Source organism: Elephas maximus, chromosome 2 (assembly GCF_024166365.1).
Source record: "Elephas maximus indicus isolate mEleMax1 chromosome 2, mEleMax1 primary haplotype, whole genome shotgun sequence".
Lineage (NCBI taxonomy): Eukaryota > Metazoa > Chordata > Mammalia > Proboscidea > Elephantidae > Elephas > Elephas maximus.
Genome location: NC_064820.1, coordinates 59137127 through 59165076, shown reverse-complemented (window position 1 = coordinate 59165076; position 27950 = coordinate 59137127). Strand labels below are relative to the sequence as shown.

The window sequence follows — 27950 nt, the reverse complement described above, 5'->3', positions numbered from 1 at the left end:
AAACTTTCACTTAAAGCACAAGCAAAAAAAAAAAAAGGAAACAAAAAGCTTGTGAGAAGCTATCTAAGATACATCTGTTAATCCTATCCCATCCAGAGCAAAGGAGAATGAAGAAAACCAAAGACACAAGGAAAATATTAGTCCAAAGGACTAATGAACCACATGAACCACAGCCTCTGCCAGCCTGAGCCCTGAAGAATGTAGAAGACTTCAGGGTCTGAAAAATATGGGCTCGAATCTGGGTTGAGCCACTTACTATCAAGACTGATAGCCAGTATACATCTGAGCCCTCCCTTTGTCCAGGCATGAATCCTACTGTCTTGGCCTGCCCCCTGGACCTCTGCATGATCCAGCAACTTAAGGGTTGAAGCAGAACCCACCTCCTCTAGCCCCAGCTGGTGTCTGAGTGGCCAATGCTGGTGCAGTTCTAGTTGTTAAATATTTTTTATTTCACCCTTGCTTATTATATTCATGACTTTAATTAAGTTACTTACCCTCTCTGAGTCATTCCCTCATCTTTAAAATGGGGATAATAATACCTGTTTTACAGGGTGACTCTTTGTTCATTCATCAAATATTTGTTGAGGGCCTGCCTTGTTCTTGGCACTGACTTAGGTACTTGGATATATCAGTGAGCAAAAGAGACAAAAATATCTATGCCTTCTTGGAGCTTGTGTTCTAGCATTGTGAGGATTAGGTAAAAGTTAATGTTAAATGTTTAGTATGGCACCGGACACATAGAAGCACTCACAATTTTTTCATCCCTTTTCTTCCCCTGTGCCACACTGTTTCCATTAGGACCAAAGGGAGTGGAGAAGGGGGGAAGGTGGAAGCCAATACAAATAACTAGGGACTAGCCCCCCCAAAGAGGACCCAGGACCTGACTATATTGCATAGCAAAACAAATAAAATATGAAGCTTAAAAAAAAAAAAAAAACAGAATAAACCTGAGCAAACCCTGCTCTTGATGGCCTTGGTTGTCTGCCTCTCCTTACGTTTCCTCCCATCTCCCTTGATCTATTTCCATCCATTCATCCTCTTCCTTAAGTCCTTCCTCCACCGCCTACTGTCATATCTCTAGCATTGTAGACAAAAACAGAAAAAATCTTCACCCTTCTTCTGCTCTATTTCTTCAAGGTATGGACTAAGGGCCCTTCACTAGAAGACATTTTAAAGTTGTCCCTCATGTATTTTCCAGTGCTGTTTTTAGGTACCTACACCTTTATGTTTGTTATGCCTTCCTTATGTATTATTTGTTTTATCATTATTTTATAATAATAACCTTTATCTTGAAGTCTCTTTTATCTGATATTAATATAACCAGTTCAGCCTTATTGCATGTACTGTTTACATGATGTATCTTTTTCATCTTATCTGTATCTTTATATTTAAAGTGCACCTTTTGTAGACAACACTTGGTTGGGTCTTGCTCTTTTATCCAATTTGATAATCCCTGCCATTCAAGTGGAGTGTTTTGTACAGTTACATTTAATGTAGTTATTAGTATGATTGGATTGAGAGCTCCCATTTTACTTTGTTTTTGCTATTTTAATTTTATTTTTAAATTTTACAGTGCTTTAGGTGAAAGTTTACAGTGCAGATTAGTTTCTCCATCAAAAATTTATACAGAGATTGTTTTGTGACATTGGTTGCAATCCCCACAGTGCGACAACACTGTCCACCTTTCCACCCCTGGCTCCCTCTGTCTGTTTATCCAGTTTTCCTGTCCCTTCCTGCCTTCTTGTCTTGCTTTTGGGCAGGACTCACCCTTTTGGTCTTGTATATTTGATTGAACTAAGAATCATGTTCCTCACATGTGTAAAATTGTTTGTTTTGTAGATCTGTCTAATCTTTATTTGAAAAGTGGGCTTTAGGAATGGCTTCAGTTCTGAGTTAGCAGGGTCTCCAGAGGCCATAGTTGCTTCAGTCTCTGTCAGGCCAGTAAGTCTGGGCTTTTTTGGTGAATTTGAATTTTGTTCTACATTTTTCTTCCACTCTGTGTGGGACTTTCTATTGTGATCCCTGTCAGAGTAGTCGATGGTGGTAGCTGGGTATGATCTAATTCTTCTGGGCTCAGTAGAGACCATAGTTCATGTGGTCCTTTAGTCCTTTGGGCTAATACTTCCCTTGTGTCTTTGATTTTCTTAATTCTCCTTTGCTCCAGATGGAATGGGATCGATAAGTGTAGATTAGATGGCTACTGCAAGCTTTTAAGACCCCAGACCTGCTCGTCAAAGTACGATGTACAGCGTTTTCTTTACGAACTATGTTATGCAAATTAACCTAGATGTCTCATGAGACCGTGGTCCCCAGCCCTCAGCTCCAGTAACTCCGTTTCTCAAGGTGTTTGGATGTGTCTAGGAAGCTTCTATGACTTTGCCTTAGTCAGGTTGTGCTGACTTACCCTATATCGTGTGTTGTCTTTCCCTTCACTGAAGTTAACGCTTCTCTACTATCTAGTTAGTGATTTTCCCCTCTTCACCTCCCCCCTCCCTCTTAACCATCAAAGATTGTTTTTTTCTCTGTGCAGACCTTTTCTTGAGTGTTAATGGTAGTGGTCTCATAGAATCTTTGTCCTTTGTGAATGACTTATTTCACTCGCATAACGCCCTGCAGATTCATCCATACTGTCAGATGTTTCCTGGATTCATCATTGCTCTTTATCGATGCGTAATATTCCATTGTGTGTATGTACCATAATTTGTTTATCCATTATTGTGTTGATGGGCACTTTGTTGTGATTTTCTGCTTTCTTTCCAAGAGTATAGTTCTTGTCACTTGGGTTGGGTGATTTTAGTAAAATCTCATGGTGTCAGATATCCCCTCCCCCCCTTTTTTTTTTATTGTGCTTTAAGCGAAAATTTACAGAGCAAAGTAGATTCCCGTTAAACAATTAATACACAAATTGTTTTGTGATGTTGGTTGCCAATCCCATGATGCATCAACACTCTTCCCTTCTCGACCTCCCCATTTCCACTCTTGCAGTTTTCTTATCCCTTCCTGCCTTCTCATCTTTGCTTTTGGGCTGGTGTGCCCATTTAGTCTCTTACACATGGTTGACCGATGTGTGTCATTGTTTGTTTAATAGACCTGTCTAATCTTTGGCTGCAGGGTAAACTTCAGGAGTGACTTCAGTATTGAGTTAAAAGGGTGTCTGGGGGCCATACTCTTGAGGTTTCTCCAGTCTCTGTCGGACCAGTAAGTCTCATCTTTTTTTTGAGTTTCAGTTTTGTTTTACATTTTTCTCCTGCTCTGTCCAGGACCCTCTATTGTGATCCCTGCCAGAGGAGTTAGTGGTGGTAGCTGGGCACCATCTAGTTCTTCTGGACTCATTGTGGACTCACTGTGGTAGTTGTGGTCCATTAGTCCTTTGGACTGATCTTTCCCTTGTGCCTTTGATTTTCTTCATTATCCTTTGTTCTAGATGGGGTGGGACCAGTAGATGTATCTTAAGTGGCTGCTCACAGGCTTTTAAGACCCCAGACACTACTCATCAAGTAGAGTGTAGAACATTTTCTTTGTAAAGTATGTTATGCCAGTTGAGCTAGATGTCCCTCAAGATCATGGTCCCCACCCCTCAGCCCAGTAACTCAGTTCTCAGGGAGATTGGATGTATCGATGAAGCTTCTATGACTTTGCCTTGGTCAGATTGTGCTGACTTCCCTGGTTTTGTGTGCTGCCTTACCCTTCACCATTTATCTCTTGTCTAGTTAGTGTTTTTCCCTCCCGCGTAACCATCAAAGATTGTTTCAGTAGGTAAACCTTTGCATGAGTTTTTATCATAATGTTCTCATACAGTTTTAGTCCTTTTGTGACTGACTTGTTTCACTCAGCATAATGTCCTCCAGATTCATTTATATTGTAAGATGTTTCACAGATTCATCATTGTTCTTTATTGTTGTGTAGTATTCCATTGTGTATATGTACCATAGTTTATTTATCCATTCTTGTATTGATGAGTGCTTAGGTTGTTTCCATCGTTTTACTATTGTAAATAATGCTGCAGGGGACATGGGTGTTTATATATCTATTTGCATGACAGCTCTTATTTCTCTAGGATATACCCCTAGAGGTGGGTTTGCTGGATTGTATGAAATTTCTATTTATAGCTTTTTAGGGAACCACCATATTTTCCAGAATGGTTATAACATTTTGCATTCCCACCAGTAGTGCATAAGAGTTCCAGTCTCCCTGCAGCCTCTCCAGCATTTGTTATTTTATGTTTTTTTGGTTAGTGCCAGTAATGTCAGGGTGAGATAGTGTCTCATTGTAGTTTTGATTTGCATTTCTCTAATTTTTTTAATTGCTAGTGATCTCGAGCATTTCCTCATGTGTCTGTTAGCTGCCCGAACGTCTTCTTTGATGAAGTGTCTTTTCATATCCTTTGCCCATTTTTAAAATGGATTATTTGTCTTTTTGTTGTAGAGATTTTGCATTTTTCTGTAGATTTTAGAGGTTAGACCTTTGTCAGATATGTCACAGCTATATTTTTTCTCAGTCTGTAGATTATCTTTATACTTCTTTGGTAAAGTCTTTTGATGAGCAAAAGTGTTTAATTTTTAAAGAAGATCCCAGTTATCTAGCTTTTCCTTTGGTGTTTGTGTATTGTTAGTTATGGTTTGTATCCTATTTATGCTGTATATTAGTGCCCCTATTTTTTCTTCCATGATCCTTATAGTTTTTGGATTTGTATTTAGGTCTTTGATCCATTTCGAATTTGCGTTCCTGATTTCATAGTTCTCTTTATTGGCGTATGGGTATCAAAGTGATTTTTATATATTTATCTTGTATCTGGGTACTCTGCTGAATCTTTCTATTAGTTCCAGTAGTTTTCTTGTGGAGTCATTTGGGTTCTCTGTGTATAGTATCGTATCATTGGTGAATAGGGATTGTTTCATTTCTTCCTTACCCATTTGAACGCTCTTTATTTCTTTTTCTTGCCTTATTGTTCTAGGACTTCCAGCACAATGTTTAAATAGGAGTGACGATAACAAATATCCTTCTCTTGTTCCTCTTGTTGGGGAATGTTTTCAGCCTCTTTCCATTGAGAATGATGTTGGCTCTTGGTTTTGTATAGATGTCCTTTATGTTGAGCAATATCCCTTTTATTCCTATTTTATGGAGTGTTTTTATTGGGAATGTTGCCGGACTTCATTGAATGTGCTTTCTGTGTCGATTGAGATCATCATGTGATTCATTTTATTTATGTGGTGGATTATATTGATTGATTTTCTAATGTTGAACCATGCTTGCATACCTGGTATGAGTCTCACTTGGTTGTGGTGTATTATTTTTTATATATGATGCTGAATTCTCTTGTCTAGAATTTTTGCATCTGTATTCATGGGAGATATTGTTTTGTAATTTCCTTTCTTTTATGGTGTCTTTGCCTGGTTTTGGTGTCAGGGTTATGCTGGCTTTGTAGAATGAATTTGGAGGTACCCCTTTCCTGTGTTTTGAAATAGTTTGAGTAGTACTGGTGTGAGCTTTTCTCTGAATGTTTACTAGAGTTCTCCAGTGACGCCATCTGCGCCAGGACTTTTTTTTTTTTCTGTTGGGAGTTTTTAAATTACCTTTTCAGTCTCCTCTTGTTAAAGATTTTTACCGCAGTTCATGTTAGTTTAGGTAGTTAATGTGTTTCTAGAAATTTGTCCATTTCCTCTAGGTTTTCAAATTTGTTGGAGTACAGCTTTTCATAGTTCCCAGCTATCCATTTTGTGATGGATAATGACTGGTATTTATTTTTAATCTGCCGTCTCCTCCAGGTATTAAATATGATCGCTTGTCTGCTAGACACGAAACCTTTGTCAATTTATAAGGAATAATAATCAGGAAGAAATTTCTGCATTTGATATGTAAAGAAAACAAACTGTCTTACCTGGCAAAGTTACTAGTTTATTTGTTAAGTTGGTAAATTTTTGAATGCAGTTATTTACTTTTTGACATCTAATGATCCTTTGTGAAGAAGGGGAATAAAACTCGTTCTGTTCAGAAATAGCACATAACTGTTGATTAGCAGGAGAATTTTTCACATGGTTTTGGAAAGAAGTTGCAACACCTGTTTCCAAAGAAAGCAAGAAAAATATTCTATGTTTTTCTCCCCAAAATGTATTTTGTCCGAATTGAATTGGACACCAAATAAAGAACATTCCTTAAGTTCAGAATGAATAGAACTTTCTAAAAACTGCCCAGGTGTAACACAAAGTAGTAAAGAGCTGAAGATTTTTATTTACTTTTAACCTTGGACTCTTGAAGGAGAAAATGAAAGCATTTGTAGAAACGAATTTCACAAAAGTAACTGTGGACTTATTTGTCAGCACTAAATATAAATGTATTAAAATGAGTAAACATGGTTAAACTTCATATGCTGGATTTTTTGGGAGGGAGGGGATTGTTTCTTACCTAAGGATCCCTGGTTGTGCAGTGGTTAAAGTGCTTGGCTGCGAACCAAAAGACCTGTGGTTCAAACCCCTGAGCAGCTCTGCTGCAAAAAAATATGACAGTTTGCTTCTATAAAGATTTACAGCTTTGGAATCCCTATGGGTCAGTTCTACTCTGTCCTATAGGGTTGCTATGACATGTAATCAACTCAGCAGCAATGGGTTTGGGTATTTATCCATTACCATTTTGATAAAACAGCTTCTAGAAGCAGTTCCTCTCTGTTTATTTTCTTTGAGATTTCACATTTTCTCTTCTCTGGTTTGCAGCAAAGAGTACTTGGACATTACGATGGCTAGTCAGCTCGAGTATGGTAGACTAAGATGTATCTCAGATGAAGTACAACAACTATACCCTAATCTAACCAACAGAAGAAATTTCTCTGTATAAAAGCAGCTTAGGCTCATAGAATCATGGTCTGAAAGGATCTAAGAGATAATGTCATTTATCTTCCTTATTTATAGATAAGGAAACTGAGACACTTCATGCTTAGGCTACTTTCTTTTTTTTTTTTAATTAATTTTTATTAAGCTTCAAGTGAACATTTACCATTCCAATCAGTCTGTCACATGTAGGTTTACATACATCTTACTCCCTTCTCCCACTTGCTCTCCCCCTATTGAGTCAGCCCTTTCAGTCTCTCGTTTCGTGCCAATTTTGCCATCTTCCCTCTCTCTCTATCTTCCCATCCCCCCTCCAGTCAAGAGTTGCCAACACACTCTCCAGTGTCCACCTGATTTAATTAGCTCACTCTTCATCAGCATCTCTCTCCCCCCCGCACTGACCAGTCCTTTTCATCCCTGATGAGTTGTCTTCGGGGATGGTTCCTGTCCTGTGCCATCAGAAGTTCTGGGGAGCATTGTCTCTGGGATTCCTCTAGTCGCAGTCATACCATTAGGTATGGTCTTTTTATGAGAATTTGGGGTCTGTATCCCATTGGTCTCCTGCTCCCTCAGGAGTTGTCTGTTGTGCTCCCTGACAAGGCAGACATCGATTGTGGCTGGGCACCAACTAGTTCTTCTGGTCTCAGGATAATGTAGGTCTCTGGTTCCTGTGGCCCTTTCTGTCTCTTGGGTTCTTAGTTGTCGTGTGACCTTGGTGTTCTTCCTTTGCCTTTGCTCCAGGTGGGTTGAGACCAATTGATGTATCTTAGATGGCCGCTTGTTGGCATTTAGGACCCCAGGCGCCACAATTCAAAGTGGGATGCAGAATGTTTTCATAATAGAATTATCTTGCCCATTGACTTAGAAGTCCCCTCAAACCAAGTTCCCCAGACCCCAGCCCCTGCTCCGCTGACCTTTGAAGCTTTCATTTTATCCCGGAAACCTCTTTGCTTTTAGTCCAGTCCAATTGGGCTGACCTTTCTTGTATTGAGTGTTGTCTTTCCCTTCACCCAAAGCAGTTCTTATCTACTGATTGATCAATAAAAAGCCCTCTCCCTCCCTCCCTCCCTCCCCCCTTTGTAACCACAAAAGTATGTGTTTTTCTCCGTTTTTTCTATTTCTCAAGATCTTATAATAGTGGTCTTATACAATATTTGTCCTTTTGCCTCTGACTCATTTCGCTCAGCATAATGCCTTCCAGATTCCTCCATGTTATGAAATGTTTCAGAGATTCGTCACTGTTCTTTATCGATGCGTAGTATTCCATTGTGTGAATATACCACAATTTATTTACCCATTCATCCGTTGACGGACATCTTGGTTGCTTCCAGCTTTTTGCTATTGTAAACAGAGCTGCAATAAACATGGGTGTGCATATATCTGTTTGTGTGAAGGCTTTTGTATCTCTAGGGTATATTCCGAGGAGTGGGATTTCTGGGTTGTATGGTAGGTCTATTTCTAACTGTTTAAGATAACACCAGATGGATTTCCAAAGTGGTTGTACCATTTTACAATCCCACCAGCAGTGTATGAGAGTTCCAATCTCTCTGCAGCCTCTCCAACATTTATTGTTTTGTGTTTTTTGGATTAATGCCAGTCTAGTTGGTGTGAGATGGAATCTCATCGTAGTTTTAATTTGCATTTCTCTAATGGCTAATGATCGGGAGCATTTTCTCATGTATCTGTTGGCTGCCTGAATATCTTCTTTAGTGAAATGTGTGTTCATATCCTTTGCCCACTTCTTGATTGGGTTGTTTGTCTTTTTGTGGTTGAGTTTTGACAGAATCATGTAGATTTTAGAGATCAGGCGCTGGTCGGAGATGTCATAGCTGAATATTCTTTCCCGATCTGTAGGTGGTCTTTTTACTCTTTTGAAGTCTTTAGATGAGCATAGGTGTTTGATTTTTAGGAGCTCCCAGTTATCTGGTTTCTCTTCATCATTTTTGATAATGTTTTGTATTCTGTTTATGCCCTGTATTAGGGCTCCTAGGGTTGTCCCTATTTTTTCTTCCATGATCTTTATCGTTTTAGTCTTTATGTTTAGGTCTTTGATCCACTTGGAGTTAGTTTTTGTGCATGGTGTGAGGTATGGGTCCTGTTTCATTCTTTTGCAAATGGATATCCAGTTATGCCAGCACCATTTGTTAAAAAGACTGTCATTTCCCCAACTGACTGACACTGGTCCTTTGTCAAATATCAGCTGCTCATACGTGGATGGATTTATATCTGGGTTCTCAATTCTGTTCCATTGGTCTATGTGCCTGTTGTTGTACCAGTACCAGGCTGTTTTGACTACTGTAGCTGTATAATAGGTTCTGAAATCAGGTAGAGTGAGGCCTCCCACTTTCTTCGTCTTTTTCAGTAATGCTTTGCTTATCCGGGGGTTCTTTCCTTTCCATATGAAATTAGTGATTTGTTTCTCTATCCCCTTAAAATATGACATTGGTATTTGGATCGGAAGTGCGTTATATGTATAGATGGCTTTTGGTAGAATAGACATTTTTAATATGTTAAGTCTTCCTATCCATGAGCAGGGTATGTTTTTCCACTTTAGTATGTCCTTTTGAATTTCTTGTAGCAGAGTTTTATAGTTTTCTTTGTATAGGTCTTTTACATCCTTGGTAAGATTCATTCCTAAGTATTTTATCTTCTTGGGGGCTACTGTGAATGGTATTGATTTGGTTATTTCCTCTTCGGTGTTCTTTTTGTTGATGTAGACGAATCCAAGTGATTTTTGTATGTTTATTTTATAACCTGAGACTCTTCCAAACTCTTCTATTAGTTTCAGTAGTTTTCTGGAGGATTCCTTAAGGTTTTCCATGTATACGATCATGTCATCTGCAAATAGTGATAGCTTTACTTCCTCCTTGCCAATCCGGATACCCTTTATTTCTTTGTCTAGCCTAATTGCCCTGGCTAGGACTTCAAGTACGATGTTGAATAAGAGCGGTGATAAAGGGCATCCTTGTCTGGTTCCCGTTCTCAAGGGAAATGCTTTCAGGTTCTCTCCATTTAGAGTGATATTGGCTGTTGGCTTTGCATAGATGCCCTTTATTATGTTGAGGAATTTTCCTTCAATTCCTATTTTGGTAAGAGTTTTTATCATAAATGGGTGTTGAACTTTGTCAAATGCCTTTTCTGCATCTATTGATAAGATCATGTGGTTTTTATCTTTTGTTTTATTTATGTGATGGATTACATTAATGGTTTTTCTGATGTTAAACCAGCCTTGCATACCTGGTATAAATCCCACTTGATCAGGGTGAATTATTTTTTTGATGTGTTGTTGGATTCTATTGGCTAGAATTTTGTTGAGGATTTTTGCATCTATGTTCATGAGGGATATAGGTCTAAAATTTTCTTTTTTTGTAATGTCTTTACCTGGTTTTGGTATCAGGGAGATGGTAGCTTCATAGAATGAGTTGGGTAGTATTCCATCTTTTTCTATGCTTTGAAATACCTTCAGTAGTAATGGTGTTAAGTCTTCTCTGAAGGTTTGGTAGAACTCTGCAGTGAAGCCGTCTGGGCCAGGACTTTTTTTTGTTGGAAGTTTTTTGATTACCGTTTCAATCTCTTTTTTTGTTATGGGTCTATTTAGTTGTTCTACTTCTGAATGTGTTAGTTTAGGTAGGTAGTATTTTTCCAAGAATTCATCCATTTCTTCTAGGTTTTCAAATTTGTTAGAGTACAATTTTATGTAGTAATCTGAAATGATTCTTTTAATTTCATTTGGCTCTGTTGTGATGTGGTCCTTCTCGTTTCTTATTCGGGTTATTTGTTTCCTTTCCTGTTTTTCTTTAGTCAGTCTAGCCAATGGTTTATCAATTTTGTTAATTTTTTCAAAGAACCAGCTTTTGGCTTTGTTAATTCTTTCAATTGTTTTTCTGTTCTCTAATTCATTTAGTTCAGCTCTAATTTTTATTATTTGTTTTCTTCTGGTGCCTGATGGGTTCTTTTGTTGCTCACTTTCTATTTGTTCAAGTTGTAGGGACAGTTCTCTGATTTTGGCTCTTTCTTCTTTTTGTATGTGTGCATTTATCGATATAAGTTGGCCTCTGAGCACTGCTTTTGCTGTGTCCCAGAGGTTTTGATAGGAAGTATTTTCATTCTCGTTGCTTTCTAAGAATTTCCTTATTCCCTCCTTAATGTCTTCTATAACCCAGTCTTTTTTCAGGAGGGTATTGTTCATTTTCCAAGTATTTGATTTCTTTTCCCTAGTTTTTCTGGTATTGATTTCTAGCTTCATTGCCTTGTGGTCTGAGAAGATGCTTTGTAATATTTCGATGTTTTGGATTCTGCAAAGATTTGTTTTATGACCTAATATGTGGTCTATTCTAGAGAATGTTCCATGTGCACTAGAAAAAAAAGTATATTTTGCAGCAGTTGGGTGGAGAGTTCTGTATAAGTCAATGAGGTCAAGCTGGTTGTTGTAAGTAGGTCTTCGGTGTCTCTATTGAGCTTCTTACTGGATGTCCTGTCCTTCTCCGAAAGTGGTGTGTTGAAGTCTCCTACTATAAATGTGGAGGTGTCTATCTCACTTGTCAATTCTGTTAAAATTTGATTTATGTATCTTGCAGCCCTGTCATTGGGTGCGTAAATATTTAATATGGTTATGTCTTTCTGATCAATTGTCCCTTTTATCATTATATAGTGTCCTTCTTTATCCTTTGTGGTGGATTTAAGTCTAAAGTCTATTTTGTCAGAAATTAATATTGCTACTCCTTCTTTGCTTATTGTTTGCTTGATATATTTTTTTCCATCCTTTGAGTTTTAGTTTGTTTGTGTCTCTAAGTCTAAGGTGTGTCTCTTGTAGGCAGCATATAGATGGCTCGTGTTTCTTTATCCAGTCCGTGACTCTCTGTCTCTTTATTGGTGCATTTAGTCCATTTACATTCAGGGTAATTATAGATAAATAAGTTTTTAGTGCTGTCATTTTGATGCCTTTTCATGTGTGTTGTTGGCCATTTCATTTTTCCACATGCTTTTTTGTGCTGAGACGTTTTTCTTAGCAGCTTGTGAGATCCTCATTTTCATAATGGTTCACTTTATGTTTGTTGAGTCGTTACGTTTTTCTTGGCTTTTTTCTTGAGTTATGGAATTGATATTCCTTTTTGTGGTTACCTTATTATTTACCCCTATTTTTCTAAGTAAAAACCTAACTTGTATCGTTCTATATCGTTAGGCTACTTTCTTAATAGAGAGTTGATGTGATATGGTGAAAAGGAGAGAAATTTTTTGTTTAAATCCTGACTGCCCTACTTACCATTGGGTAGTATGGGTTATCTACGCAAGTATACACTTAAGAGCTGTGTACTCTTGGGTGAGTTAATTAGTGTCTCTGAATTCTGATAAAATTTAGCCCAGAGATGTAATTAGTGCCGTTTAAAATGTTATAAGTTCATGTATTTGTGTTTTTCTTTTATTTTCTTATACCTTTAGCAAGACTGATTATTTTATTAACCTTAAAAAAAAAAAAACTCATCTGATTTTGTTGATCTGTTTGTTTCCCTTCGTTTTGTGTTTCATTGTTTGCTGTTCTATATTCCTTTTAGAGTATAAGTTATTGTGTTGAATGTTTCATTAACTTCTAATGTATGCATTTAAGGCTCTACGTTTTCATGTGTACTATTTTAGCTATATATATATTAAATTTGTAGTATTTTCATTGTTCTTTTCTGTTTTGTAATTTCTGTTTTGACTTCTCTTGACCTATGACATACTGACTTTTAAGGTTTCGAACACACAGGTTTTGAGGTGACTGTCTTTTTTTCTCCCTCATGGAATTGTTAGATTAGAAATAATATATAGGCAAATATCTGGCAAATAGAAGACATTCGATAAATGTTTTCACTTTTCCTTAAAGAGATAAACTTCTGCTTTTGAAATTAGAACCCAACCCAAAAAACCCAGTGCTGTCAAGTCGATTCCAACTCATAGCGACCCTATAGGACAGAGTAGAACTGACCCATAGAGTTTCTAAGGAGCGCCTGGCGGATTTGAACTGATGACCGTTTGGTTACCAGCTGTAGCACTTAACCACTACACTGCCAGGGTTTCCTGAAATTAGAACAAGAAACAAAATTGCAGTAAGTGTAAGTAATATTAAAAATGACTTTAGTTCTATAATATAGCCAAATAAGGAGATGAAGGACAGAGAGTAGAGGGGATGATGGCAAGAGGGTAAAACTGGGAGTGAGAAAGGGAGGAAAAGATGAGGGTTAGGGAAAGAAGTAGGAAGATCAAGTTCTGTTAATTATAGTTTTCTTCGAGATCATGTTCTATTGATCATTTTAGTCTGTGGGCTTCAGGGTATTGTTATGTTTTTCTCATACCTTTATAATGGAAGTGTCCATAGATAAGGTTCTTTTTGTCGAGTGGGATACAGGTTGTGAAACTGTAGGAGTTCAGGATCCTCAAGAAGTTAAGATCCACTGCTTTGGAGATTTCACCATGTGGGATAGCTTGAGAAACCTAACTGGAAAGAATCTCCCCCCCCCATTCTAACAGTAATGACTGCTTTCCGCTTGAGAGAGATTTAGTGTTCCTTATGATTTCTCGGAGCCTTGATGGCGCAGTGGTTAAGAACTCGACTGCTAACCAAAAGGTCGGGAGTTTGAACCCATCAGCCACTTTTTGGAAACCTTGTGAGGCACTTCTACTCTGTCCTTTAGGGTTGCTATGAGTCCGAATTGACTCGATGGCAACAGGTTTGGTGTTTTCTGATCTTGTGATTTCTCAGGTTAGAAGCAGATGATCAGGCAGTTTACTTCTTAGTACCTAGTTAAAAGCTTAGAATTTAACTTTTACTGAAGTGAAACTTAAAACTATGTATTTTATATGCCAAAAGGTTGGTAGTTCAGACTCACCCAGAGGCACCTCAGGAGACAGACCCGGCAGTCTGCCTCTGAAAGGTCATGGCCTTGAAATCCTATGGAACAGTTCTACCCTGCACACCTGGGGTTGCCATGAATCGGAATCCGCTCGATGACAACTAACAACAACAAATATTGAGTTACCTGGTATGAATTACAGGTATCTGTAATGCTTTTGATTAGTATTTTTATGCAGTTAAGCCAAGTGTTGTTGGCCTCTACTGAGGTTAGGAGTAATTCTGGGAGTAAGGGGGAGCGGTTGGTGGCTACTTCAGGTAGCCACAAGAAGGTGCTGCTGGGTTGGGGATTTAGAGGTTGGGACATAGACATGAGGGGACTTTTCCAGGACAAAAAAGTACAGAAGGTCTGAATTTGGTGAGGGAGGTAGGAGAGTACCGCAGACATACTTGACCTGCCCTATTGCTTCCCAGTTCTCTAGGAGACCAGCCACTCAGGATTCTAAAATTTGGGGGATTCAGCAGGGATAGGTTCTGTAGAGAAGGCAAGCCAAAGGTGTGTGTGGAGGAATTTTTATTCTGAGCATTGACTCTCAAGAAAATCTGTGCTTACTGAACTACTTCACAAGTTTCTGAATCAAAAGTAGTTTTGCTGTATTAATATGTTTTGGAAACTTGATGACTCTCAACCTGTTGGTTTATTTTAATCCCTTAATTCTGCATTATCCAGCATGACAGCTACTAACCACATATAGCAATTTAAAGTTAAATTAAAATAAAAAATTCAGTCCTTAACCCACACTAGCCACACATCAAGTGCTCAGTAGTTACATGTGGCTAGGGTTACTGTATTGGACAATTCATTTTATTAGACATTCCCACCATCACAGAAAATTCTTTTGGACAGTGTTGCCTATATTAGTTTCTTTCCCTTTCTCTTCCATTAGATTAAAGCTAATTTGTATTAATATATAATCCACTTTGAGGATTTTTTAATCAAAAACTTGAAAGGTTCAATAGAGTAATATTCCTTTGCTCTTTACATAATTGAAAAGACAGTTCCACCATTTTAGAATGATCTACCTGAATGCCATTAATTTCAAAGATTTTTCAGGAAGTGGTGACTGAAATAATGGTACTCATTATGACTTATATTCTATTTCCTCTACTAAACTGATGGTCCTCAGGATTATTTCTACCAAGTATGTTCTGGAAGGGTCCAAAATATTATAATAATTTCTAACTTGAAAAATTAGCTTTGTTTCTTATATTTCTTAGGAGATTTTAGACTTTTAATGCTTTATCTGTTTTCTGTGCTCTACATATGGGGTCACCATGCGTCAGAATTAACAGAAACTTGTTTTAGATCATCATAGCTGTCAAAAGTTGCAAGAGAGTAAAAAGCCAGAATGCAGTTATTTCCATGTAGGCCTACTTCTCTGAGATCCTGTCAACCAAGCATGAAAGCTAGGGGATAATTCTACTGGTTTTTAACAGAATAGAAAAATAGACTTTGCTCTGGTTTCACATAGTCTCTTTACTGTAGATCTGACTTTTTCGTGTAAGTTGTATGCATAAGATAATTTCAGGAAACATAACTAAAAACTTTTCCATTGTGCTAGTTTTTTTTTTTTTTTTTTAATTCAGAGTGTGGTGATACTTATCTTTTGTTTTATTGCAAATTACTCAGAATGGAAGTACATACAGTAGCAAATGAGTCTTCGACCTGATTTGTATTAATACCATCTCTGAGATAACTACTTAAAAGTTACAAACTACCTTTAAAAAGTTGGTTATATATTTTCCAGACTTCTCAATGCATATTTAAGCATAAACACAAATAGTATGTGTATATATAAAAAGGTAGTAGACATATTTTGTGACATTGGTTACCAGCCCCACAACATGTCAATACTCTGCCTTTTCAACCTTGGGTTCCCTATTACCAGCTTTCCTGTCCCCTCCTGCCTTCTAGTCCTTGCCCCTGTGCTGGTGTGTCCCTTTAGTCTCATATTGTTTTATGGGGCTGTCTGATCTTTGGCTGAAGGGTGAACCTCAGGAGTGACTTCATTACTGAGTTGAAAAGAGTGCCCAGGGCCATATTCTTGGGGTTTCTACAAGTCTCTGTCAAGTCAGTAAGTCTGGTCTTTTTCTGTGAGTTAGAATTTTGTTCATTTTTCCCCAGCTCTGTCCCGGCCCCTCTGTTGTGATCCCTGTCAGAGCAGTCAGTGGTGGTAGCTGGGCACCATCTAGTTGTACTGGACTCAGTCTGGTGGAGGCAGTGGTAGTTGTGGTCCATTAGTCCTTTGGACTAATCTTTCCCTTGTGTCTTTAGTTTTCTTCATTCTTCCTTGCTCCCAAAGGGGTGAGACCAGTGGAGTATCTTAGATGACCGCTTACAAGCTTTTAAGACCCCAGATGCTACTCACCAAAGTAGACCGTAGAGCATTTTCTTTATGAACTATGTTATGTCAGTTGAGCTACATGTTCCCTGAGGCCATGGTCCCCGCAGCCCTCAGCCTAATAATTTATTTTTTGTGTTGTTGAGAATATACACAGCAAAACATACACCAATTCAACAGTTTCTACATGTCCAATTCAGTGACATTGATTACATTCTTTAAGTTGTGCAACCATTCTCATCTCCTTCTATGAGTTGTTCCTCCCCCATTAACATGAACTCACTCCCCCGAAGGTTCCTATCTGATCTTTCAAGTTGCTGTTGTCAGTGTGATCCCGTACAGATAGATCTTAAGAGAGCATGGTGCTCAAGGCAGATATTTTTTGCTAGTTAAGCTAAACTGTTTTTTGGTTTTAAGAAAACCAGGGAATTTTTTGGTTTAAGATTTAAAGATTATCTCAGAGCAGTAGTTTCAGGGGTTTATCAAGCCTCCATGGCTTCAGAAAGTCTGGAGTCCTTGAGAATTTGAAATTCTATTCTGCATTTACCCCCTTTTGATCAAGATGCCTTTATAGAATCCCTGATCAAAATGTTCAATAATGGTAGCCAGGTACCATCCAGTTCTTCTGGTCTAATGGCAAAAGAGGCAGCTCTTCATGGATGCAGTTAGCCACATGTCAGTTTCCTTCTCCTGTTCCTGACTCTACTTCTCCCTCTGTTGCTCCAAGCAAATAGAGACCAATTGTTGTACCTTGGATGACTTCTTGCAAGCTATAAATGGTTTTCATAGAGTATTTTGCCCACTTAACAATATAATGGGTATCATTCTATATATATAATCTGTAGTCATGCTCTGATTAGGTTAGAAATTAAAAAAACATTTTTTTTCTCCAGATTTTATGGTAGGAAATCTGAAATATAAATATGTTCTTATATGACGGTAGTATACAGTGGTAATGTATGTGCAGGTGCCTTAGTATGGTAAACTCGTTGCTGTCGAGTTGATTCCAACTCATAGGGACCCTATAGGACAGAGTAGAACTGCTGCATAGGGTTTCCAAGGAGCGGCTGGTGGATTCAAACTGCTGACCTTTTGGTTACCTACCAAGCTTTTAACCATTGTGCCACCAGGGGACCAGTGGTTAAGAGCAGCAACTGCTAACCAAAAGGTTAGCAGTTCACATCCTCCAGTTGCTCCTTGGATACCCTGTGGGACAGTTCTGTTCTGTCCTATAGGGTTGCTACAAGTTGAAATTGACTGAACGGCAAAGGATTTTTTATTTTTTATTTTTTATGGTGGTGACCTGTAATAGGTGCTCAATAAATGTTACTTTCCATTTTTCTTCTTGGACGTATGTGAGAAGGGCCATGTAAGATGATTGTTTCTTTTGAATAGTGAAAGTCTGTGGACACACAGCAAAAAACCACAAACAACCTTGGTATAAATCTTTATACTGCAAAGGAAGCCTTTCTCTGAAGCTTGCTTGTGTTTTCTGATTCAGGTTTATAAATTGCTCTAAGACTAACAGTATTGCTATTTAAGTATCTTGTAAGCTAGGCAGCTCCAATTATTTTAGGGGCTTCCAGTAAAAGCAAATATTTTTTACTGGTGAGTAAGAGACCACAGTATGATTTACTCTTGTTACCGAGAGTACACATACTATTATATACTGTAAAGTTGTACAACGTGTGAAACTTTTTACATGGGAACCTTGGAAGAGTCATAGATATCAAAGTCCTTTACTAACTTTGAAGATGTATAGAATGGATGCTGAGATCAGAGATCCAGCACCTCTCTTATGGAGTGGAATATGCTTTGTGATACAGTTTCAGACCTGATTGTTTCTAGTAGTTCTAGAGAAGAAAGTAGGAAATGATGGATCTCAGTCTGATTGTTAATTATTTGTAAAGTTCTATTTTGAAGTATTGTTGCTGTATACTTTTCAACATCTCATTTGGAATTCTGGTCCTTCTGCTTTTCTTCAGGGAGGTCGTGGACCTCTGTTTTGAATGAATCAGTAAAGAGGATAGAATTGGGGTCCCAACGTTTTTCTCATTGTGGAGAGAACGAGGGGGTGCGCCTGAGAGGAGTGCTTCTACAGTACTAACCATGTCTGAGCTTTGCTTGGAGGTAATGTTTTCATGATTCCAGGAGTTTGTGACTTATAATTAGCATTTAACATGGGTATTTCAGTCTGTTTATCTTTGTTTGTTAGCACTTTGTACTTCCAGTGGAAAACAAACTTAAAAATAATTGTTAGAATATGGCCTTGGAAATGCTTCACTTGTCTTCAGATTGTTTGTCTTTTTTGGGGGGAGTTCTTTTTGTTTATTTGAACTCAAGCCTTTTTGAGAGAAAAATCACTTAAAACTTTCCAGAATCTAAGTTCATGGTTACACAAGATTATTATTTATGTGCCTCAGAGGCTTTTGCTTACTTGTTTATTCATTTCTCATTCAAAAAGTACTCCTTAAAGTGCTGATTGTGAGCAAGATTGTAGAGGGAACGTGATCACGTGGTCATCTCCTCAGGGTAAAGGAAAAATGGAAGTGTGTTCTGCTGAAGCACCAACGGCTGAAGGGTAGTGTGTGTGTGTTTAAGAGAGAGACAGACACATCTGTATGCACACATGCACACACACACACACACACACACACGGTGCACAGCTCCGTAGGAACTGCCTCTTAAACATCTTTAGAATCTGTTCTTCCCCTTCCCACTGTTACTTGTTTATTTCAGGCCCTCAGCATCTTCATACTCTAGTATTTCTTGCCTCTGGCCAGTTCCTCTATTCTGCCTTTATATTGCTCTTTCCTTTACCTAGCTCTACTCACACAGTTTTTATCCTTCCTAAAGGCACAGGTTGGATTATGTGCCTTTTTACTCACAAAATAAACTCCAAGCTCCTTAATATACTGTCTTAGCACAGGTTGTGTAAGTAGTCTCTTTATTAAAGTTACTGACTTTGAAGGTACCATCTGTTCCTGCTGAGATCCCAACTGCTCTTGACTTCTCTGCCTTCTGATTCTGGATATCTTCTGTTTGCCCCTGCAGACCTGCTCTCCATCATTTTCCACCCTGCCTTTGTGCCAGGAGGTTGACCTTGTCCTTTGGCTTCTAGTTGGCTTTGGACAGTGGAATGAACTGGCAGGAGGAGAGTGAGGTTGCAGTATTTATTCTCCTGCCAAATCATGTCATGTTGGCTCTCCTGGAGGTCAGCACTCCTATCAAGTGGCCCTTTTTGTACCTTTTAGGCCCAGAGGTGGTAGCAGTTTTGGGAGGCTGCACTATCTCCTGACTCTGCCCACACGTTCTATACCTTGTAATAGTCTCTTTATTAAACTCTCCTTAAATTACCAAGTTTGAGGATGTTATCTGTCTCCTGCTGGGATCCTGACTGCTACATTCCCCAACTTCTCTAAGCTTCAGTCATGCTTGCTGTTACAGCTGTTATTTTCTTACAGCATTTATCCTCCCCCCCCCTTATTAAAATATTTTTGGTGAGGACTTTTTTCTCCCTTTTTAAGTCTTTTTTCTTTTTCCTTTCTTGGCATTGTGGCCGCCGTATAATAGGAGCTGAAGTGTTTGAATGCATAAGGATAGGAAATTTTTAAGAGGATGGACATCTGGGTTTCCCTGTGGTATAACATATTATTGATTTAGATACATTAAGAACAGACATATGTAGTAGCTAACTAATGTGTTTAAAAAAACAAACATCAGTTGCCCCCGAGTTGATTCCAACACATGGTGACACCGTGTATGTCAGAGTAGAACTGTGCTTTAAGTGGCTGGTTTTTCTCCAGTAGATCGTCGGGCTTTTCTTCCGAAGTGCCTCTGGGTAGACTCAAACGTCCAGTTAATAGCCAAGCATGTTAACTGTTTGTACCACCCAGGGCAACTAATGTGTTTAGCATATTAAAATGAGTATGTGGCACTATCAGCTATAGTCCTGATAGGAAGCAGATGGCACATTCAAAGTGGATAATTTGAGAAGGGTTGAATGACAAGACCATTCACAGATAATGTGAGCAGAATTCAGAATAAAGGATATACCCTAGGCTAGTAACAGGATGGGATGTTGCCCCTAGACCCGAGAGGCAAAGGGAAAGAGTGGTTATTGGAACCCCAAGAAGGGAGCTTTGTGGAGAAGGCCATCTGACATGAGCTGTAGCCCCAGGTAGAGGGTCAGAACCCTGCAGAAGGGGAGCCAGGGAAATAAATGTCCTGTCCCCACAGTCGTTTGGCCCCTTGACCCCTGCCAGTGCTTCCCTCCCCATCGTTGACTGAACATGGAAGATAGAGGGTGAGAGCCCATTGATTCAGTCTGTGAGTTGGCCTCCAGGGTCACAGTTCTGAGTGCATGAGAGAGTGTGCATAGGGAAGATCCAGAAGAGATGAAAGCTCATTGTAGGGTTATTATAAAAGTGACTTCTCTTAAGAAGGAAATTTTAATTAAGATAAAAATATCCTAGAATTATGATTAAGAGTCAAAAATGGTGTCCAAGTCCTTTAGATATTAAGAATGTACCTCTCCTATGAAGGGGTTTAGTTTGAGAAGAATCTTCCTATAATACTAACTTTAAAAAGTTTATTCTAGTAAAATATATATAATGAAACATTTGCCATTTTAACCATTTTTAAGCATACTATTTAGTGACATTAATTGTATTCACCATGTTGTGCAAACATTACCACTGTCTTCAAATGTTTTTTTCATTACCCTAAACAGAAACTCAGGACCCTTAAGCAATACCTCTGTATTTTCCCCTCTCCCCCAGGCTTTGGTAACCACTAATAAACTTTTGGAAACCCTGGTGGCGTAGTGGTTAAATGCTACAGCTGCTAACCATAAGGTCAGCAGTTCAAATCCACCAGGCACTGCTTGAAAACTCGATGGAGCAGTTCTATTCTGACCTATAGGGTCGCTATGAGTCAGAATCGACTCGATGGCAACAGGTTTGGTTTTTGGGTAATAAACTTTTGTCTCTACAGATTTGCCTATTCTAGACATTTCATATAAGTGGGTTAATACATTTTTTTGTGTGTGTGTGTGTCTAAGTTATCAATGTGTTTTCAAGGTTCTTTCATGTCAAAGCATATATCAAAACTTCATTTCTCTTTATGGCGGAGTAGTATTTCATTGTATGGATGTACTACATTTTGTTTATCCATTCATCTGTTGATGGACGTTTAGGGTTGTTTCCACCTTTTGGCTATTGTGAATAATGCTGCAGTGAATATTGGTGTACAATTATCTGAGTCCCGCTTTCAGTTCTTTTGTGTATATACCTAGGAGTGGTATTGCTGAGTCATATAGTAATTCTATGTTTAACTTTTTGAGGAAAATATAGCACTAACTTTAACACAGAATTCTTGATCACTGTCCTAAAAAATCACCATTGAAAATAACCTGTATAGCAGACAAAGAATATTCCATTGCTTTTTGAAGTAGAGGTATCTGCTCACTTTTGGGGAATGGATATGCCTGTGTATGTATGTGTGTGAGAGAGAGAGAGTGTGTGGGTGTGTGTAATACATATGGTTGTTAGAGGGAATCATTGTGACATGTTTAACTTAAGAAAAAGGATTCACGCTTAAATAATGAAAACTCAGTGTTGAAGCTGAATATTGAAGCTCAATATTGACGTTTCTTCTACTTGTGTCTGTGGAGATGGTGTAATACACTCTCTCAGAGGTTACCAGTGATGACCTTTTTCCTCAGACCTCAGAATCTTTACTCAGTTCTCATTCTTCTTGTTGCCATAGCATTTGACATTCTACATTTACTTAGGTTTGTATTTGTTACTCTAAGCTACTTCCTTTGGCTTGTGTATCACAACATTGTCCCTATTTCTCTATTGTTCATTCTTTTGTTTGAAGAATGGCGAATACTTGCTGCTCACTCTCTGTGCTAGGTGCTGGGGATGTGGCAGTGAACGAGACAGACACAGCCCCTACCTGTGCTCCAGGAGTGGATACTCATCCTTCTTCACCCCTCTCCTGCAGTCTCTTTTCAAGACTTAACCGTGGACCTTAGGTCTTAACTGATTGCTGTAGCTCTGCCAGTCTTGGAAACGGTTTCATTTTCCTGGCTTAAGTTACCACCTCTGATGCCAACAACTTAAACATATCTCTTTACTTCTGATCTTTACCCTGAGTTTTATTCATTCAACCATTCATTAAACTTTTATTCAGAGCCAACTGTGTGCCTGGGGCCAGGGATACAAAAATGATAAAGATTGCCCTTGCCCTCAAGTTGCTGACAGACATGCAAAAAGCAGTTTAAAATACAGTGTGATAGATGTATGTACAGGGTAGCATGGAACAGATAAGAAAGGCATGCCTGATTCAGACTTGAAGGGGAAATAAGAGGGCAAGTATCCTTGATAGAAGGCTGAGCACATAGGAAGGACACTAGGAATTTTGAAAGCATGGTATGTTCGGGCAATAGCAGGTGTGATTGGAGTCTTGGGTGCATATGGGAATGTGGAATATGAGGCTGAACATTTAGGATCACTTCAAAGGTAATATTCTCCATATAAACTCATTTTTTCCACCGTAAACCAGCTACCCTTTCCAACTTGACATTTCTGGCAGTGGGACCATCATTCACCCTACTTCAGGTCTACCCCAGCAATTGTGCTCAGTCATCAAGTTGTATCATTTCTATATTCAAAACATTCTTCCATGCATCCTTTTCTGTTTTCACTGTCAAGACTTTGTTACTGGATTGTTTCAAAGCTCTGTTAAATGCTCCCCTTTCTTCTCTCTTTTTAGTAAATGATTTCTAAACCCCCTGATTGCACCATGTTGCCGACCCTGAGCAGAGGTGGACAGTAATGTATTATTTCCTATAGGATAAGTCCAATTTCTTAGACCAGTATTTTAAACCCATAATCTTTTTAAATAAACATGAAAGTACCAAACTCTCATACTTCCATCAAAAACCACAGAATCGCAGAATTCAGAGATAAACTGCAGCAAAGAAGATTTTATTCCATTAACTTTGAGTTTTTACTCTGAACACAACATGTATTTTATACTGAATGAGCTTTTTCAAAGGACAGGTTCCCACTCCCTTCTACCCTCCCCTCCATCTAGCCCAGTCATGTGTTCCTTGCCACAGTTCTAACCTGTTAATGTAACCAGATTTCCTGGCTCCATGGGAGACCATGTGTACACTGATTCTAGAAACAGCCTGTGTTGTAATTCTGGTTCTATCATTTACTAGTTTCAGCTAGGTTCCTCATTCTTCTAAGCCTCAATAACTTTATGTGTGAAATAGGAGTAATGTTAATACATACTTCACAGGGTTGAGATAAAAACAAAACAAAAAAAATCCAAACCCAAACCCATTGCCGAAGAGGTGATTCCAACTCGTAGCAACCGTATAGGACAGAGTGAAACTGCCCCATATGGTTTTCAAGGAGTGGCTTGGTGAATTTGAACTGCTGACCTTTTGGTTAGCAGCTGAACTCTTAACCACTGTGCCACTGGGGCTCCGGGTTGAGATAAGTATTGAGTTAATGTCTGTAGCCTAGTGCTTGGTATGTGTGAGCGTGCAGTACCTGTTGGCTGTAAAATGTGCCTTAAAAACTCCTTGCTTATTCCCTTTGCTGTTGTTGATGTGATCTTCATGCCTTCCTTCCCTGCATCCCCCTACCACTGAATGCTCTCCTTGTGCCCCTATTGCCTGTGATTTTACCTGCCCTTTCAAGTTCCACTCCGTTGCCTCTTCTTTAATGTTTTTTTTCTAACTGCACCAGTTCACGTTGACCTCTGAATTCCTATAGCCATATTTATAACATTTTACTAATTAGTCATATTTTCTGCCTTTTACGATACACATTTTTTAATTTATATAAAGTAAAATTCCCTCTTTTTGATGTAGAGTTCTGTGAGTTTTCATACTTGCATAGTTATGGAACTACTATCATAATCCAAATACAGAACAGTTTCATCACTGTGTATATTGGCATTGCTTTTTAAACAATTTCCTGAGTATATGTTCTGTTTCTACATGTACAGTCCAGGCTCTTGAAGCTGCTATCTAATTTGTATCTCCTATGTGTGGCCTAACATAGTGTAGCAAGTAGACACTTCAATGTTTGAGTTGTGTAAAACACAGCCTAAAAAGTACAGTAAAATTTATACATATTACGAAGCTACTAATTTAAGTTTTTTGGTTTTTCAGGATCACTTAGGTGGAAAATGTCAACTGAAAATTATTCCCATATAATTTGTTAAACTGGTTTTTGGAGCCCTGCCAGGGCTACTAAAAACCATATTTTATTTGTAGTAGGAAAACAGAGGGTTTGTTCCTTTCTTTCTGGTTTTTAATATCGAATATACTTACGGTTTCTATTATTTTTTACCCTAGTAATATTTTTTTTAATATAAAATCTGATGACAAATACATTTAGTACATTTTTCTCCTCCATGATTACATTTAGCTGTTATGATGTTCTGATGATTAAATTTATTTACTGTTTTGCCCTTTTTTTCTTAAACATACTTAGTATGTTGAGCAATTCAGTTAAAAGTGAATTGGTTACAAAATGTAAAATATAAAACCTTCCTGTTTTCTCAACTTTGTTTTTCCATTGGCCAATTTTATTCTCTTCCCTGGGTGTTCTTGTACAGATTGTTCCTAAAATCAGAGGTCAACACAAATAAGATAATTTATAGTTGAAAAAGGTGGGGGTGATACGACTAAGTGAATGTGGCATGGTTTCCTCAGTCTTCACCGTAGATATCCCTGTAGGTATTAAGAGTTATTGGACCTTTTTCTGAAAGGGCAAAATAAGGTTAAGATTTGCATCCTATTCAGTAGACGTTACTTCCTAATGAATTGAGTTTAACCGTATCTGTCTTTTTTTCCCTTCCCCAACAGCTTCCATGCCTATGGCTGTTCTAAATTTGGGCCAAATATATCCATTTCAGAGAGGCATTTTCTGTAATGACAACAGCATCAAGTATCCGTACCATGACAGTACCGTCCCATCCACTGCCCTCACCATAGTGGGGGTTGGCTTACCCATTTCCTCTGTAAGTAAATTAATCAATAGGTAGTGATGGGTTTGTTGTGCTGGCGATTGGATGAAGTGATGGAGTTGGGGTGGGAGTAAGTCCACGGTACCATCTTCACCAGTGTTGATGTGGTGAATGATTGCTTGGGAAATATACCCACTATTTTAACCCAGGGGCAGTGTTTCCTCATTGAAAGGGGGCTATTAGCCAAAATAACTTGATATCATCATAAGAAACTATAGAATGATTATTTTAGAATGGAAGAGTTCATTTAAAGTCATATGGAACAGTTGCTCTCAGTTCGCAAGTGAAGAAAATTAGGCCCACATTCTTGCCCAAAGCCCAGTAAGCTATTTTATGGCAGAGCTGAGCTGAGATTATACTTGTTTTTTCAAATTATTACATGGAAAATTAATTCTTGCTGTAGGTCATAAAAAAAGGAGATAGGTTTATTTCTTAATAGAGAAAACAAAAAATTCAACAGAATACATCAAAACTGTTATATATTTTTTTTATTGTGGTGAAAATTAAACAGCAAAACACATACCAGTTCAACAATTTCTACACGTATAATTCAGTGACATTGATAACATTCTTCAAGTTGTGCAACCATTCTCACAATCCTATTCCAAATCATTCCACCACCATTAACATACTTACTTCCCCCTAAGCAAAAGCTCTCCCTTGGCCCCTTCCTCCACCTCTGGTAGTCACTAAGACTTTTTGGTTTCTATATATTTATTTCATCTAAGTGAGATCATACAGTATTTGACCTTTTGTGACTGACTGATTTTATTCAGCATAATGTTTTCAAGATTCCTTCATGTTGTGGCATGCATCAGGACTTCATTTCTCTTTATGGCTGAGTAATATTGTATGTACCATTACTTTTTAAGTCATATAATTCTCTAGATAGGTAGATTGTAGGATAATAGGTTTTTACTATTTTAGATAACTGGAGACTTTCCTTCTCAGTTAAGATGCACAAAGTAGGTTAAGATTAGCACCTGGGATATTGTGCCTGCTTTCGTTATCCTGGGCTCTGATTCCTGTACCTTGCCCTTTGTTTTTTTTTATGTGACTTGACTTACTGGACATAGAAAGGAAGGAGCAGAGCAAAGATTTATCTCCTTGAGTGTCTTGGGAATGCAGCAGCTCATAGTGTATTTCTCCTTTGATCACCTGTTTACTCTGACTTTGCTTCCCCAGATACTTAATGTCTTAGGCTGAGTTCTCTAGAGAAGCAAAACCAGTAAAATGTATAAATATGTATATATAGAGAGATTTCTATCAGGAAATGGATCACACAGTTGTAGAGGCAGGAATGTCCCAAGTCTGTGGATCAGGCTAGAGACTTCTCCTGATTGACGTAGCTGCAGAGGCTGGCGAAACTCAAGATCTGCAGGTTAGAGAGCAGGGCTCTTGCTCACAGGCTGCAAAGATTGAAGAATCCTAAGATTGGCAGGCAAGGTCACAGGTAAGCTGCTAGCTCAAGTCCCAAGAACAGGAGGTCAGATGAGCAGGAGCCAGCTGCAGGATCCAGAGTGAGCAAAAGCCCACAAGCCTTGCCAGAATGTCCAGTTATATTTGATGCAGGCCGTACACCCAAGGAAACTCCCTTTCAACTGATTGGCTACTTAGAGCAGATTCCATCATGGAGGTGATCACATTTATATCAGATCTCATCGTGGAAGTGATTATAACATCATAGACTGCCAGACTGCATTGTAACTGCCAACCCACTGAGAATTATGGCCCAGCCAAGTTGACACACAACCTTAACCATTACACTTATAAAATTTTCGTGTCTTAGCAGCTTTGTTCTGCAATAGAACAGGCTAGCCTTTCTTTCCCTATTCTGTCGCCAAATTGGCTAAGAATAATAACCGAGTTCTTTGGTTTTCCAGTTCTTCTCTGACTTCATTTTGTCATTTTGGCTAGCAGCTTTATATTTTTGCTTGTCTTTTTTCAACACAGTATTCTGAAGGTGTAGGGAACTTCGATTTCACTATGTTCCAAAATAATTAGATATTTCTATGTATAGTCTAATCATTCTAATTTGATTGTAACGACTTTTATAGGAGCATACGGGGAGAAAAATCTAGGATTTAGCTTAAGGGGAGATACTTAGTTTTTTCTTAAAAAGTAATTTCCCGTAACTTCTCTTTTAGCCACCAGACTTAGGAAGGTGAGCAGAAATATGTATGGTATTGCCACTGAGATGATAATAGACAGTGTTACTGTACTACTGTGAAGTATATGTGTTGTTGCCATTATTTTAAACAGCTGTTGTCAGATAGTTTTTTTTTTTTTTTTAAACTGCCACTGTATTTGAGTAGATAATTGCTTGAGGATCAGGAAGTTATTTTAATTATTTGACTTGGTACATGTAATTGTTTTCTATAAAAAGTTTAATTATAAAAGTAATACACACTCATTTATGCATCAAAAAATTTATTATAAAGTAAAAGGGAAAAGTAATCACCATTAGTTCTGTTACCTGTAGACAACTACTGTTAACATTTTGACGTTATTTCCTGTAGCTTGACAGTTTTTTAGATTATTATGAGCACACTGTAAATTCAATTTTGTGTCTTGTTTTTTACTTTATAACATATTTTTAATTATTGTAAATATCAAGTAACTTAAGGGCAATTAAAGCTAAATCTGAGACAGTTCTACTCTGTCCTATAGAGTTGTTATGATGGCACACAACAACAACAAAGCTAAATCTTAAAAACGTAGTGGAAAAAGACTTGGTGTGAATTGTGGGGTTCTTGGGTGTCAGATCCTGTGATGTTGTTCTTAGAAATCTGTAAAGGCATTTTAATGTTAGCTTATTTATATTAAAAAAGAGATATTTGG

At 38.2% G+C, this 27950-nt stretch overlaps 1 protein-coding gene across 2 annotated transcripts in view; it reads left to right on the top strand.

Moving 5' to 3' along the window:
• PLPP1 (phospholipid phosphatase 1) overlaps window positions 1-27950 on the top strand; it is a 129850-nt gene that overhangs the window by 27486 nt on the left and 74414 nt on the right. Inside the window, exon 2 of one of the 2 annotated variants that reach the window (XM_049863827.1) lies at window positions 24949-25103. The exons of the other annotated variant lie outside the window; for it this stretch is intronic. Within the exon in view, the coding sequence (XP_049719784.1) occupies window positions 24949-25103 (155 nt within the window). The remainder of the gene's footprint in view (window positions 1-24948; window positions 25104-27950) is intronic. 2 annotated transcript variants of the gene reach the window in all.